At 39.3% G+C, this 14290-nt stretch overlaps 2 protein-coding genes across 2 annotated transcripts; one reads left to right on the top strand and one right to left on the bottom strand.

Moving 5' to 3' along the window:
• The first annotated feature begins 11179 nt into the window (after nt 1–11179).
• LOC108362460 (uncharacterized) lies at nt 11180–12007 on the top strand. Its single transcript, XM_017615440.1, has 3 exons — nt 11180–11315; nt 11376–11535; nt 11602–12007. The coding sequence occupies exons 1-3, from the start codon at nt 11180–11182 to the stop codon at nt 12005–12007; spliced, it is 702 nt and encodes a 233-aa protein (XP_017470929.1).
• Nucleotides 12008–12591: 584 nt separating this feature from the next.
• Nucleotides 12592–14068, bottom strand: LOC108362459 (uncharacterized). Its single transcript, XM_017615439.1, has 5 exons — nt 13833–14068; nt 13576–13743; nt 13239–13516; nt 12647–13082; nt 12592–12595 (listed from the first exon to the last, which is right to left on the bottom strand). Exons 1-5 carry the CDS (start codon nt 13940–13942, stop codon nt 12592–12594), a joined length of 996 nt encoding a protein of 331 aa, XP_017470928.1. The 5' UTR covers nt 13943–14068.
• Nucleotides 14069–14290: the final 222 nt, after the last annotated feature.

Below are 14290 nucleotides of genomic sequence, written 5' to 3'. Positions count from 1 at the left end.
CGCCTTTCTTGTGGATTGGGCAGAGCACACTTAAATTCCAGTCGTCGGGCATGCGTTCATCTGACCATATTCTGCATACGAGCTGATGCATGCACCTCATCAGCTCCTCGCCGCCGTACTTGAATAGCTCGGCTGGCAGGCCGTCAGCTCCAGCAGCTTTGTTGTTTTTCAGCCGCGTAATCACTATTCGTACCTCGTCATAGTCAGGCGGTGGGACAGCTACTCCATCATCATCGACTGGGGACTCGGGTTCGTCTTCCTCACTACTTTCAGCGCATATGAATTATTCATATAAAAAACCAATGAATGAGTTTACCTTCAAATTTTTTGAGTTTGAGTGAATACTGTTCTGATATGGGTGTCGTCATAACAATATTCAAACAATGTGAAGATAAATTGAATTGAAATAGATGAAAAATTTTGTTTATGAATATCCAAAAATATTTTTTTATTTACATTTGTACAAACGTACATATGTATGTATGTTTGTATGTAATGCTGCGTTCCTATTTAAATACGAAAAGACTTGTTTGTAGCAAAAACAATAACCAAAATGAGTTTGAATTTCATTCATTCACATTCTTCCATTGGAAGGCAGAAAATTTAAAACAAAATGAATATTCATAAATTATAAAATTTAAAACGCTGAGTGTTTTGTATATAAAATAGAAAATTGAAATCTACTGTACTCTGTTTGGCTAGAAGTTTGAATCAACTCATGCAGAGGTCTAATACGAAGTTCATTAAATACTCCAATAAATATTTCTCTCATAATTAATTTAATTAATTATTAGAGAAATGTCGTATAAAAATAGCAGATGTTGTTTGCTTTTGAATACGGCTTCATCGAGTGCGCTATAAGGACGGAGGTATAAATAATTGAAAGAAATATATGTTGAATTAAATCGGTTTTTTTGTTAATGCGGTTCTTGCGTGGGTATCAACAAGGTAATAATTTAAAAATTCACAGCTCAAACTTAGAAAATTAGAACCAATTTCGCCATTTCTATACATTTTGAACGTATCACTTTGATTACCTGGCAAATGATCTGAGTTGGTCGGTTCCGTGTTACCAGATCGACCCAGGGCTCCTGGGTAAGAACCATCACCTTTTTTTTGGTTTAATATATCTCACTGATATAATCTCCTTTTGTAATGACGCTTATGCTATAACGAAAGAACTTCCTGTAGGTACGCATGTTTAACCATGCGCTTTCAAAATTATTTATATTTAGAAACTCTGTAGCTACATTATTTGCGATTTGAGATTTGGGATGATGCAGGGTGAAGAGAAGTGGAATAGATGGGTTTTTTTTGTGAAGTGGAATGAAGAGTAGGTAAGAAGTTTACTGCAAGGTTGTGCAGTTCTCATTGTAGGGCGGAAGTAGGACCAATTTTGCATTTGGCCTTCTGATTTCTCTCTTAGCTGTTTCGATGTCGACTACTCTTACTCGGTTGTCGGAACCTGGGTGTAGCTTGACTATTCTCCCCAATCTCCATTCGTTTGGGGACAGGTTTTCCTCTTTAACGACGACAAGGTCTCCTAGCTTTAAGTTGGTTTGTGGATGTTTCCAGTTGATGCGTTTCTGCATTTCGGCGAGGTATTCCGTTTTCCATCTCCTACAGAATGTCTGGTGTAGGGTCTTCAGTTTCTGCCATCGATTTACGATTGAGGCAGGACTTCCGTTTACATCGATTTCGGGTGGGGCAAGAAGATGCCCGCCGAATAGAAAATGACCTGGGGTAAGCGGCTCCAGGTCAGCCGGTTCGTTTGAAGAGTGGCCTAGTGCTCGTGAGTTGAGACAAAACTCAATACGGCATAAGAGTGTGCTGAACTATTCAAAAGTATATTTGTGGTCGGACGCAACCTTTTTAAAGTGGGTTTTGAAACTTTTCACCCCAGCTTCCCACAAACCGGCCATGTGAGGGCCCTAGCGGGTATGAAATGCCACTCTAAGGTTTGATGGCTATATTTAGTGCGGGTGCTATTGCGTGCCTCAGCAAAAAATGCTTTAAATTCCGCTCGTAAAGATCGTGAGGCTCCGACAAAGTTAGTACCATTGTCGGAGTAAACATTTTTTGGAACAACAAATCTTGCTAAAGCGGCCAGAAAGGACGGGGTGCTAAGGTCGCTGGTAGCTTCGAGGCGAATGGCTTTCGTCGAGAAGCAGACGAAAAGACAAACGTAGCCTTTAGACATGCGACATCCTCTGCCCCGGTAGGACTTGATGTCGAACGGGCCGGCGAAATCCACTCCCGTGGTTCTGGATGCAGGGGAAAAGGTTATGCGTTCTTTGGGAAGGATTCCCATAAGTTGAGTTTGCGACCGCTTCTTGTGGATCGTGCAGACATTGCAGTTATGTATGACGGACCGTATCAAGTTTTTCACCCCGGGAATCCAATACTGCGATCGGATGAGCCGCAACATCAGCTGGTTTTCTCCGTGCAAGGAAATTTTATGGATAAACTGGACAAAGAGACGGGACAACCTACAACCATACGGAAGAATAATGGGATGACGTTCATTGTGGGACAGATCGCAAGACGCGCTCAGACGACCACCAGCCCTCAGAATCTCTTCTTTGTCGATGAACGGGTTAAGAGGCAGGATTTCACTTTTTCCGTCGATGGATTTTCCAGATTTTAACCTTATATATTCTTTGCTGTAATATTGTTTTTGACAAATTGTTTTTAAGCGTTGGGTCGTTGTTTTAATTTAGTTGGGCGAAATTGAGCGAGACTCCGGTTTAAAAGAAGATTTTGTTTTGGGATTGATTCTTTGATAAAATCTCATAATAAAAGATATAACTCTCAAAGCCCGTGACAAATCAGAAAATCGATCGAGAATGTCGTTTACTTTTGTTGTTGCATGAACATGCACCCTTTTTCCTTCAATGGTTGTGTCATAGTCCGATTCTTGTGCTGGCCATCTCGAATAGTCTTCTTGTAACCAAGAACGACCCTGCCACCACAAGGAGTTGTTGACTAGATCACTAGCCGAGAGTCCTCTCCTGGCAAGATCTGCTGGGTTTGAGGCCGAATCCACATGGCGCCAATTTTTATTTCCTACCTTGACTACTAGCTTTGCTATCCTGTGGGCAACAAATGTTGACCACGAACACGGAGGTTTTCGAATCCAAGCTAAAAGTATCGTTGAATCCGTCCAAAGATTCACTTTCACCTGAACAAGATTAAGGTTTTCAACGACTGTTTCTGCTAGTAGTACTGCACCGCAGCGCTCCAACCTGGGCAAAGAAATTGTCTTTACGGAGGCCACTCTTGTTTTTGCCATGAGCAAATTGATAAAGATTTTTTCCTTTGTCTTTATCCATAGGAAAACCATTGCTGCAAACGCTTTTTCCGATGCATCGCTGAAACCGTGAATTTCCACGACGTCTGTTGGAGAAAATGAACCCACCTGGGTATGCGAATATTATTAATTTCTGTATAATCCCTCATAAAGGTTTGCCAGCGGTCTAAAATTGGGGACACGGTCTCGTCCCAATCTGTCCCTTCAAGCCAAATGCTCTGCATTATAATTTTGGCGACGATTATAGCAGGCGCGAGCCAACCGAGCGGATCAAACAGTTTGGCGATAGCTGACAGTATTGCCCTTTTTGTTATGGCGTTGCGATTCTCTATAGGTTTCGCAGTAAAGTAGAAATAGTCTGAGTGAGCATTCCACCTGATTCCTAGAGCTTTACCGTGCTGGTATCTTCAAACTCTAGAAAGTCTTCTTTCAGATCTTGCTTTGATATTCCTTGTAGGATTTCACTGCAGTTTGCAGTCCATTTCCGTAGTGGAAAGCCCGCCGAGTTTAGCGCTTGGGAGATTTCGTCTCGAGCTCTTATCGCAGAGTCGATGCTATGTCCTCCTGCCAGTACGTCGTCGACGTACATACATTTCCTCAAAATGTTCGATGCTAGTGGATAAGAGCTCATCACATCGTCCGAGAGTTGATGTAATGTCCTTATGGCGAGATAAGGAGCACAGTTAATTCCGAAGGTTACCGTTTTCAGTTCGTAAAGACTGAGAGGCTCCTTTGGGCTGTTCCGGAAAGCGATTCGTTGGTATCTTGTTTGGCTGTCCTTTACCCAAATTTGCCGTTACATTTTTTTAATGTCACTGTTGAAGACGTACTTCTACAATCTCCAGCGGAGGATGAGTATGGTTATATCGGCCTGTAGTATTGGACCTGGGAGTAGAACAACGTTTAAACTCACGCCGTTAGCGGTAGGGCATGAGGCGTTGAACACCACTCGGACCTTAGTGGTGGTACTTTATTCCTTCAAGACAGCGTGATGCGGTAAAAAATAACAATCTGTCGCGTTTACCGACACGTTGTCTGCTTTCGACATATGTCCTAACGTTTCGTATTCCATTAAGACGCGGTTATATTCTGTTTCAAGAACAGGTTTTTTCGCTAGTCGTGCCTCGTTCCGGTGTGAACACGCACTCTTCAGTGAAGGCCCTAGGCACAAAGCTTTTGGAAACTCCTTTTTGAAGGGTAGAAAGACAACGTATTTTCCGTCAACGTTTCTCGTAGTTGTTGCCTTGAAGAGCTCTTCGCAATACGTATCATCGTCATTGGGAATTCTCTCTCTAGGGATGTCTTCTAATTCCCAAAAAGCGGTCAACTGCTTTTCCAGATTAACTTCATTGTAAAAGGACACGCTATTTTTGGCTGGACTCGATGCTTCCGCACAGCCAGTTAAAATCCATCCGAACACGGTTTCTTGGGCGAGAAGCATTTTTAATACGTTCTTTTTTATGCCGCCTAAAATTATCTGGGGATATATGTCTCCTCCGAGGACGAGATCAACTGGTTCATTAATGAAGAACCTTTTATCCGCCAGGACTAAGTCAGGGAATGCTTGCCGAGTCATTGCGCTTACTTGGCAAGTCGGCAGATCCCCTGTTAGTTTTGGTAACATCAGTACAACAGCATCTATGCTTATCAACGGGTCTGTGGGCGACCGCAATTGAATGGCGCACGCTTCATTTACCTGCGTAGATAGTGAGTTATTGATGCCCGAAACATGGGCATGCAAGCGTTTTGTTGGCAGGTTGATTCTCTGTTTGAGTCTCTCAGTAATCAACGAGCACTCAGAACCAGAATCTATAAGCGCTCTAGCCGTAAAATTTACACCATTGTAGTGTATGCTAACCCGTGCTGTTCCCAATAGAACTCCTTTACTTGTATTTGCGTAACAAGAATTTACATTTGTAACCGACTTGATGTTTCCTTTTTTAGGTTCGCGTCTTGATTGAGCCTGGTTTGGAGTAGATTCTACGTTACCCGATGGATCAGTTGTTGCTTTTGGCTGAATTGGCATATGGAGCAACTTCTAATGTCTCGAATGACAAGTGCTGCAGTTAAATGAGCTGGTACATCATGAGACTGTGTGCGCAGCAGATAGACAATTCAAGCAACTGCGAATGCTCTTCACGTAATCTACTCGCTTCGTCGGCTTTAGACGCAAAAATCTGTCGCACTTTGATAGCTTGTGCGCATTGCTGTTGCACATTTTACATGTTGCCTTTGCTACACTGGCTTGAAAGGCGCCAAGCTTTTTTGCAGGCGTCTCCGCAGAAGTCCGAGAGCTTGGTGATTTAGGTTTCGAAGCTATATCTCCCCAAAGACCTGTGACGGTTTCCAGTGTTTGAAACCGATTGGATAGGAATTTATCCATATCTACCCATTTGGAAATCTCAGTTTTATTTTCTATGGTTTGCTCCCATAGTGCCAGTGTCGTTTCTGGCAGTTTTGTCGAACACAAATATGTGAATATTGTATCCCAATTTGAAACATCAATCTGATGACACTGAAGCGACGAGATGCAATTATTTATGTTGCGTTGCAGTTTCTTGATGGAGCTACCGCAATCAGTCTCAACTGCGTTAAAATTAAATAATACCTTTAATTGAGCATTGACCAGGATACGTTTATTTTCGTACCTGTCACATAGATTTCTCCAGGCCGCACCAAAGCCATCGTTGGTTAATGGGGATCTCTGTNCATTGTAGTGTATGCTAACCCGTGCTGTTCCCAATAGAACTCCTTTACTTGTATTTGCGTAACAAGAATTTACATTTGTAACCGACTTGATGTTTCCTTTTTTAGGTTCGCGTCTTGATTGAGCCTGGTTTGGAGTAGATTCTACGTTACCCGATGGATCAGTTGTTGCTTTTGGCTGAATTGGCATATGGAGCAACTTCTAATGTCTCGAATGACAAGTGCTGCAGTTAAATGAGCTGGTACATCTTGAGACTGTGTGCCCAGCAGATAAACAATTCAAGCAACTGCGAATGCTCTTCACGTAATCTACTCGCTCCGTCGGCTTTAGACGCAAAAATCTGTCGCACTTTGATAGCTTGTGTACATTGCTGTTGCACATTTTACATGTTGCCTTTGCTACACTGGCTTGAAAGGCGCCAAGCTTTTTTGCAGGCGTCTCTGCAGAATTCCGAGAGCTTGGTGGTTTAGGTTTCGAAACTATATCTCCCCTAAGACCTGTCACGGTTTCCAGTGTTTGAAACCGATTGGATAGGAATTTATCCATATCTACCCATTTGGAAATCTCAGTTTTATTTTCTATGGTTTGCTCCCATAGTGCCAGTGTCGTTTCTGGCAGTTTTGTCGAACACAAATATGTGAATATTGTATCCCAATTTGAAACATCAATCTGATGACACTGAAGCGACGAGATGCAATTATTTATGTTGCGTTGCAGTTTCTTGATGGAGCTACCGCAATCAGTCTCAACTGCGTTAAAATTAAATAATACCTTTAATTGAGCATTGACCAGGATACGTTTATTTTCGTACCTGTCACATAGATTTCTCCAGGCCGCACCAAAGCCATCGTTGGTTAATGGGGATCTCTGTACTATTTCCTTGGCCTCCCCCTGAGTTTTTTGCCGGAGGTGATACAGCTTCTCAACTGGGGTAAGGCGCTTATTTAGAATGTATATGGCCGTAAAAATATCCCTAAACGATGGCCACGAAAGATAATCTCCTTTAAAAACGTCTGTGTCACAAGGAGGGAGATGAATATTAAGCTCGCGACCTGACTTGTATTCGCTTTCCTTTTTAGTCTTTGCGAGTTGCTCTGAAAGGTCAGCCATTGCTGCTTGGCACCGCAAAAACCTGAAATAGGTGCTCTTATACTTCTTTTTAATTGCTGTCAGTTCTTTGGTTTCGAGCTCTTTTGATGCGCAGAGCCACATCATAAGACCCCTTTACCTTTTCCCACAGAGCCTTTAATTCATTATTTTGGCAAAATAAGGGGTGCCTTGTGTGCTCTGATGGCTGCATAGAGTTGTAGTCAGATTCGAATTCTGTTACTGAATCTGCCTGACGAATAAAGGTATCCATTTTTGACCAAGGGCAACTGAAGTGGACGCAAGACAAAAGATTTGTTTGTGTGAATCGCCGCTTTGTAAAAAAAGTTTGCCACTAAAACCGCTTAGCACGAAATAAGCCTACTGTCTTATAAGAACACCAAAGGATAACTTGTATATTTAAATAACGACTTATTTATTTTCCAGCCAAGTAAGACTGTCGAATACGTAATTACGTATGTGCATGTGCGTATATGCAAAAAAATGTGCAAGTCACTCGCCACCCAACTTATCAAATATGTGATATACGTGTGTAAATAATTGATATTCACAATATGCAGTTTATTTAAAATTTCTGATGAAGAAATTGTGTTTGTTCAAGCGCGGCTGTGATTTTATGCAACCAACAAATAAATGGGGGAAACAACCCAGTGAAGTGATCAGCAATATGTACAAGCGCGCCACTAATAATAGACAAGTGCAATGTGAAAAGAAACCAAAGGAGTTTCGCAAAATATACTTGAAGTTACGCGATTAATAAAATGCAAATAAAAGTGAAAGCCAGTAAAATGAGAAAAAACTAAATTCTGTGCTTTACAAGAAAAGAATAAATTTTATCAATCTTGTGCTTCGGTAAATGCGACTGGTATTTTTACACAAACAACACCGTATCAAGAATCAAAATGGACGTTCGCGCAATTCGTTAATGTTAGCCGATACACCAACAAACGTGAAAATGTTCAATTTTTTGTTTTCGGAAAAATATTAAGCACTGAGTTTTCTCCCCTTTTTATTTTTACAAAATAATCACGCGCGTTTTTTTTTAAGATTCGTATACATACAAGTGCAATGAAATTCAACCACGTACCTTAATGTGTTGTTATATGCCGTGTAGTGCGATATCCTGGTTTGTTAAAAAATGTGTCGCTGAAACTAGTGGTGCTGTGATGCAAACGTGATGCTGTGATGCAAACGTGCTGCTTGTGGTCAATATGATGCAAACCAAAACGTTGATTTTTTGAACAGCCGGTTAAGCGATGAACCAAACAATCGCTGCTTGTGTAGCAAACCGCAGAAAAACGCTTGATGTAGCTCTTGTGGCACGTTGGTTGTGGTGCGAAAAACTCAGGTAAACGTAGACGAACGTGATGCTGTTGTCACCAATGTGGCGATCGGTTGAGGCAGTTGATGTGATGCTATGTGGACTGTATTATATGGTTACTTTTTAGGCTCGAAGACCAATATTTACGCAGGTGGCGTCGCACAAAGATGGAGCGCACCAGCGTAAAGTTAATGTAACGAAAAACAAGAATAAATTAAAGACACAGTGGTTTTAGTGCAATGAAATTAAAGGTCGTTTTATTTGTAATTATCGATGAGTTTGAATAATTGGGCACACAAGAGTTCGCTTACCGAACGTGGTGTGATAGCTGACGTGATTCCTTGCTGTCTTCTAAGAAGTGAAAAAGTGCTAACAAACGAAAAGGGATGTAGCCCACCGCACAGTAACTTTCGTTAAGTTTCCCCTCAGCTAAGTTACCGTACAGTGGGGCTTATTGTTAGCGGCTGGAAAGTTAGCCGTAACTTATATATGTGCTTGTGTGCTCTTACATCAAGTGACAAAACGCGTATTAGGGTGGTGCAATATATTTAGGTCACAGACCTAAACAAGATATGCTCTATTATCACCCAGTCCCCGTTCTAAACGGAAAAAGACATCAAATTTGTGCGAAGAGTTCTCCGAACTCCCCGTGACTAAACAGGATGATCCTAAATTTATAGTTATAAAACCAGCTGATGAAAACAAATCTTTTTCCAACTACTCGATATTTGCAATTCACAAATCATTACTCGCCTTATGTAAGGATATCAATTCAATAAGCCTGCAGTCAGATGGTGGTTTAATACTTCTCGTCAAAAACCAACAATCAGCCAAAAAGTTCATTGACGATCGATCTCTCCCTGGCCATTGTGAAATCACGACCAAATAGCACGACAACCTAAACAGCGTTAAAGGCACGGTTTATGCTCCATTTTTGAACAACGTCCCGGAAAGGGAGATCGAAGAACTCAAAAACTACAATGTTACGAATATCTACAAATTTCAACGTACTACAAACGGAATTTCTAAACCCACAGGAGTTGTCCTAATCTCATTCGACAGCTATTTTCTACCAGAGAAAATTGATATAGCTTGGATAACTACGCAAGTGCGCCCGTTTTACCCGAATCCCATGCGATGCAAGATGTGCCAAAAATTAGGGCATACGCAAAAATTCTGTAAACATTTTCCAGCCTGCTCTACATGCAACCTACCACCCCACATCCCCGACCCATGCATCCAGGGACCCAACCGGTTATGACTTTTATAATAAAAGTTTCGAGAAAAAAGTTATTTTGTGACTTTTATTTTATGAGAAAAAAAATTACTGTTATAATTTGACTTTTATTTTTTCAGTCAAACAATAACTGTTAAAATGTGACTTTTATTTTTTCCGGCAAAAATAAAAGGCTTAGCTAAATAACAAAAAAACCTTAGGTACAAATAAAGTAAATTTGGTACCAATCGATTCGTCTTGACTTCTAGATTTCAAAAATATATAATGTTGATGTTCGGGTTCTGACTCAGCAAACGAGACCAAAACTAGCTGACGTTTGATGCCCGGGATAGCAACATATTAAATGCCAATTCTTAATGAAGATCCGTGGAGTATTTCTTTGAATGTTTTCTATGTAATTAAATATAATGGGGAATTGAATTAATAATAGTTTTCGAGAAGTCCGTACTATACTGGTTATTTAAAATCATTTAAAACACATAGGACATATGAAAAATTCAGTATCAGCATTGACATCTTCAATTTGCAATTCGAGCGGATCGGAATTAAAACTTTTTTACTCCCAATTTCAAAAAAAAAAAAGAACAAATGATTTGAGCGATTCACAACGGTGTCGTAAGTGTCGTATTGTTGTATGTCGTAAACTTTAAAAGCTTAAATAAATGTTTAGAGAACTTGAAACGTCAACCAACTATTTTTTAGCACTACAAAAAATCATAATATGACTTTGATGATAATTTGCGAACTCCCTTAATACATTTTTTAGGCGTTTAAAGTTTACGACAAACGTATTCAAAAGTAGCGTATAATGCACATTATTTAAATCAAATGCGTACGCGTTCGTTCTGAAAAAGCATCCGTGAAGTGAATAATCAAGATAAAAAAAATATTTAATTTGCATGTTGCCAGCAATGGGATTTGAACTCTGACCATCGGGAATCTGGAAATTGACAAATTGTGCCAACATCTTTGCGCACTCGGCTACAGCCAGACATGTAACACCTGAAACACAATGCCGACGAACGACGAACTTTTCGCTGCGAATGTTCGCTGTAAAAATTAAAACACACTGTCGTATATGAGAACGCACACAACCAAAGCGAACGACGACTTTCGTCCGACGACTGTTCGCAACGATAGACATATTTCTATCGTCGTCGCTGGCGGCAACGGCAAAATACGATCCATTGTGGCCAAATGCTAAATATTCTCAAGTTTTTAAATCGAAAAGGAAAAATAATTTATTAGTTTTTGTTAAAAATTAATAATCTTGCTGTTCGTAAAAATTTTATTTTAGTAAAAACTATTTTCTAACATTTCCTGTTCTTGTTGAACCATTTATTTGTTATTATATTCCTTTTGTGTTCTCAAAGTTTCCTTTTTTACGTTTGGTCACCCTATCAGCTGACATGTGTACAAGCTGTTTTTGTGGAAGAAAGTAAACATTGCGGCGAACGAACTTAAATTCTTACAATTCTTGTTATTATTGCAAACAAAATGGATATTAATGAAATATTAATAGAAGAAATTAGAAAACATGAATGGTTGTACGACTTATCGAGCAATGAATACAAAAACGTGTTTAAAAAGGCAGTGATTTGGGAAGAAATCGGCAAATCTGTTTGTTTACCGGGTAAGTAAAAATTAAAGGAAGCGTTTTGCATTCAATATACTATCGAAGCTATATTTGTAGGCGATTCATGTAAAACGCGGTGGAGAGGACTTCGCGACACCTACAAAAGGCGAAAGCGCACTTCGCAACTTAGCTCCGGCAGCGGCGCACCGAGTCCAACAAAAAAGTGGAAATATTTGCAGACGTTGAGTTTTTTAGACAATTACAAGGATTCGAGGCCGTGAGTGTTCACTTTTTGGACTGAGGTTTGATTTTTTTGTTTACTTGTTCACACATTCTTGTTTAGAACTGTTGGAAGTGACCTCCACGAAGATATGGAGCTTGACTTTTTGTTAAATTGCTCCTCATCAACAAGTCTCACAGAGAATCAAAGCTCACCAACAACACCAACAATAGATGAAGGAGAACACCAAAGAATAGAGCCGCTACCGAGGAAAACATCAAAGAAGCAAGCAGATGCAGAGGTCACGCAAGTTTTTGCGGAAGTGATGCAGGAATGTGCGGTTACAGTGAAAGAGCTCGCATCTGCTGCAATATCAAGTGACCAAGAGCGAGATGCGACATCTTTATTATTTGAAAGCTTGGCAAAAAAAATAAGTGGCGCTGATTTGCCGCAGGGCGATGTAAGGCGAATAGAAGCAAAACTAATTGCTTTGGTTTATGATGAGCTAGCCAACATTAGCAATAAGTGAAATAATTAAGTTTGATCTCTACAAAATTGAAAGCAATTTAAAACATGCACATTAGAGTGAACGGTGCAATATTCATACATAGATTTTATTTTTTTTTAATTAAGTGGTTTTATGTTTTTTGTCTTCAACTTGGACAACTTGTGTCATTTCATAATGTATTTTTTGTATTTTATTCGTCGTAAGGTTGTGAATGGTTGCTAAAATTTCATCAAATTTCGTAATTTAATATGATATTTTATTCGTCAAAAGTATGTAAATAGCTGTGAAAGTTTCGTTAGTTATTCGTAGTTGGTAGACTAAAATTGTGCAACCATTTACAGTGTTTTTAGAATATTTATAATGTTTTTCATTTTAAAGTTTTTCATTATTTTTTTATACCTCTTTATCTAACGAAAGTCAAATAAATCTAAATTTCAAAGTTGGTGAAACTTTGTTGACTTTTAATACTCACATTTTGCACAAACTTTGAAATTTAGATTTATTTGACTTTCGTTAAATAATGAGGTATAAGAAGATAACGAAAAAATTTAAAATTAAAAACATTATAAATATTCTAAAAAGATCACTGTATAATTTTTATTTGACTAACTGTAAATGATTGAAGTTAATAAAAAATAAGTTAATGTGTTTAATAAATACTCTGCCAGTTCTTCTCTTAATGCAAATGCCTCCGCCGATGAGCGATTAGCCTGGGAAATGCGAATGGGTCTCAAGTCTGTAGTTGATTGCCTCCATGTTCCTGGAATAAAAACGCCATCTTCTACGCGATCCACTAAATTTTCACTGAAGTAGCCGCTGCTTCTGTCTAACATCAAATAGTTGTGGAGAACTACCGTGGCCAATACTATCTTATCAACATTGTTTGGAGCTACTTGAGGGGTGGTATGAAGTATTCTCCATCTGTTTGCGGGAATTCCAAATGCATTTTCAATATGGACTCGAGCGGATGATAACTTCTTATTAAAATTTAGTTTCGTGGTTGGCAAATTGCGTCCAGGATATGGGCGCATTAGATTGCGTTTCAGAGGGAACGCGTTGTCTCCCACAAAAAAATATGGAAAGTTTCTATCTGAACCTAAAAAAAAATTAAAAAGTTTAAAGATTAATACTAAAAGTATATTAGGATAAAGAGTAAGATTAAGATTAGATTAAAGATTAATATTAAGAGTAGCATTAGGATTTAGATTCATATATATTAAGATAAGGATTAAGATTAAGATTGTTCGTTTACCAGGCAGGCTATCATCTGGAGGTAGCATGATGTTGTTTCTCAATATCATATTCCCAAAAGCCCTATGAGCGAAAACTCCACCGTCACTTTGACTTCCCAATGCACCGACATCAACGAAGGTATAGGAGTAATCAGCATCGCACGCTGCCATTAGGACTATACTGAAAGTTTTTTTGTAGTTGTAGTATAAGGAGCCACTGCGCTTCGGGCAAATTATGTTGACATGCTTGCCATCAACTGCTCCGAGGCAATGGGGCATACCACTTTTCATGTAAAATCTTTTGAAATAAAAAATAGAACAATTACCACATTTCAGGAAAAATTTTTTTTTACAAACCCGTTGGCAATGTTTTTCCACTCTGTTAAACTTGGTTGTGCAACATAAATTGCATGCAGCTCATTCCAAATCGCATCACAGGTTTCGTAAATGGTTTTCCTTACTGTTGAGACTCCCATTTTATAAGAGAATGCCAAAAATTGTGGGCTACATCCTTGTGATAAGTATCTGGCAATATATTTATTATCGGTTTATAATATAGGTATGTGTGTAAATGTGCATATGTATATTTATGTATATGGTAAGCATCTACTTACATCAACGTCATACCCAAACGGGTCTCTTCGTCTATTGGCTCTCTTCTGGAAAACCTTTGCAACTTTTCTCTAAGTAAATTAAGAAGGACATTGAACTTAGGCTCAGTCATTCTCGTGGCCTTAAAGAAATGTTCTTCCTCTCTCAGCTTTAGTAGAGCGAAGCTAACTCCATGAAATCCAAGCCGTTTCCTCGCAAGGTTTACTGGCCGGATCCACCATCTCCTTTTTAAGCGTTGGCGTGCTTCAATATACAGCTATACCATTATGAACATGATGTTCATAATTTTAAAAATTTGCACAAGTCGAAAAGTTCTTTGATCCATCTTCAAAAATGTATGTCTCTTTAGCACAATTATATTCTCACTTTATAAAAGAAAATTAAAAGTTTGATTCTGCCTAGGGATGTCGGAGAAACATCGATGCATCGAAAATCTTACACTCGATGTATAAATAGTCGA

Source organism: Rhagoletis zephyria, unplaced genomic scaffold, assembly GCF_001687245.7.
Source record: "Rhagoletis zephyria isolate East Lansing unplaced genomic scaffold, Rhagoletis_zephyria_1.1 Rzeph_scaffold_01018, whole genome shotgun sequence".
Classification (NCBI taxonomy): Eukaryota; Metazoa; Arthropoda; class Insecta; order Diptera; family Tephritidae; genus Rhagoletis; species Rhagoletis zephyria.
This window is presented reverse-complemented; position numbering and strand designations above follow the sequence as displayed.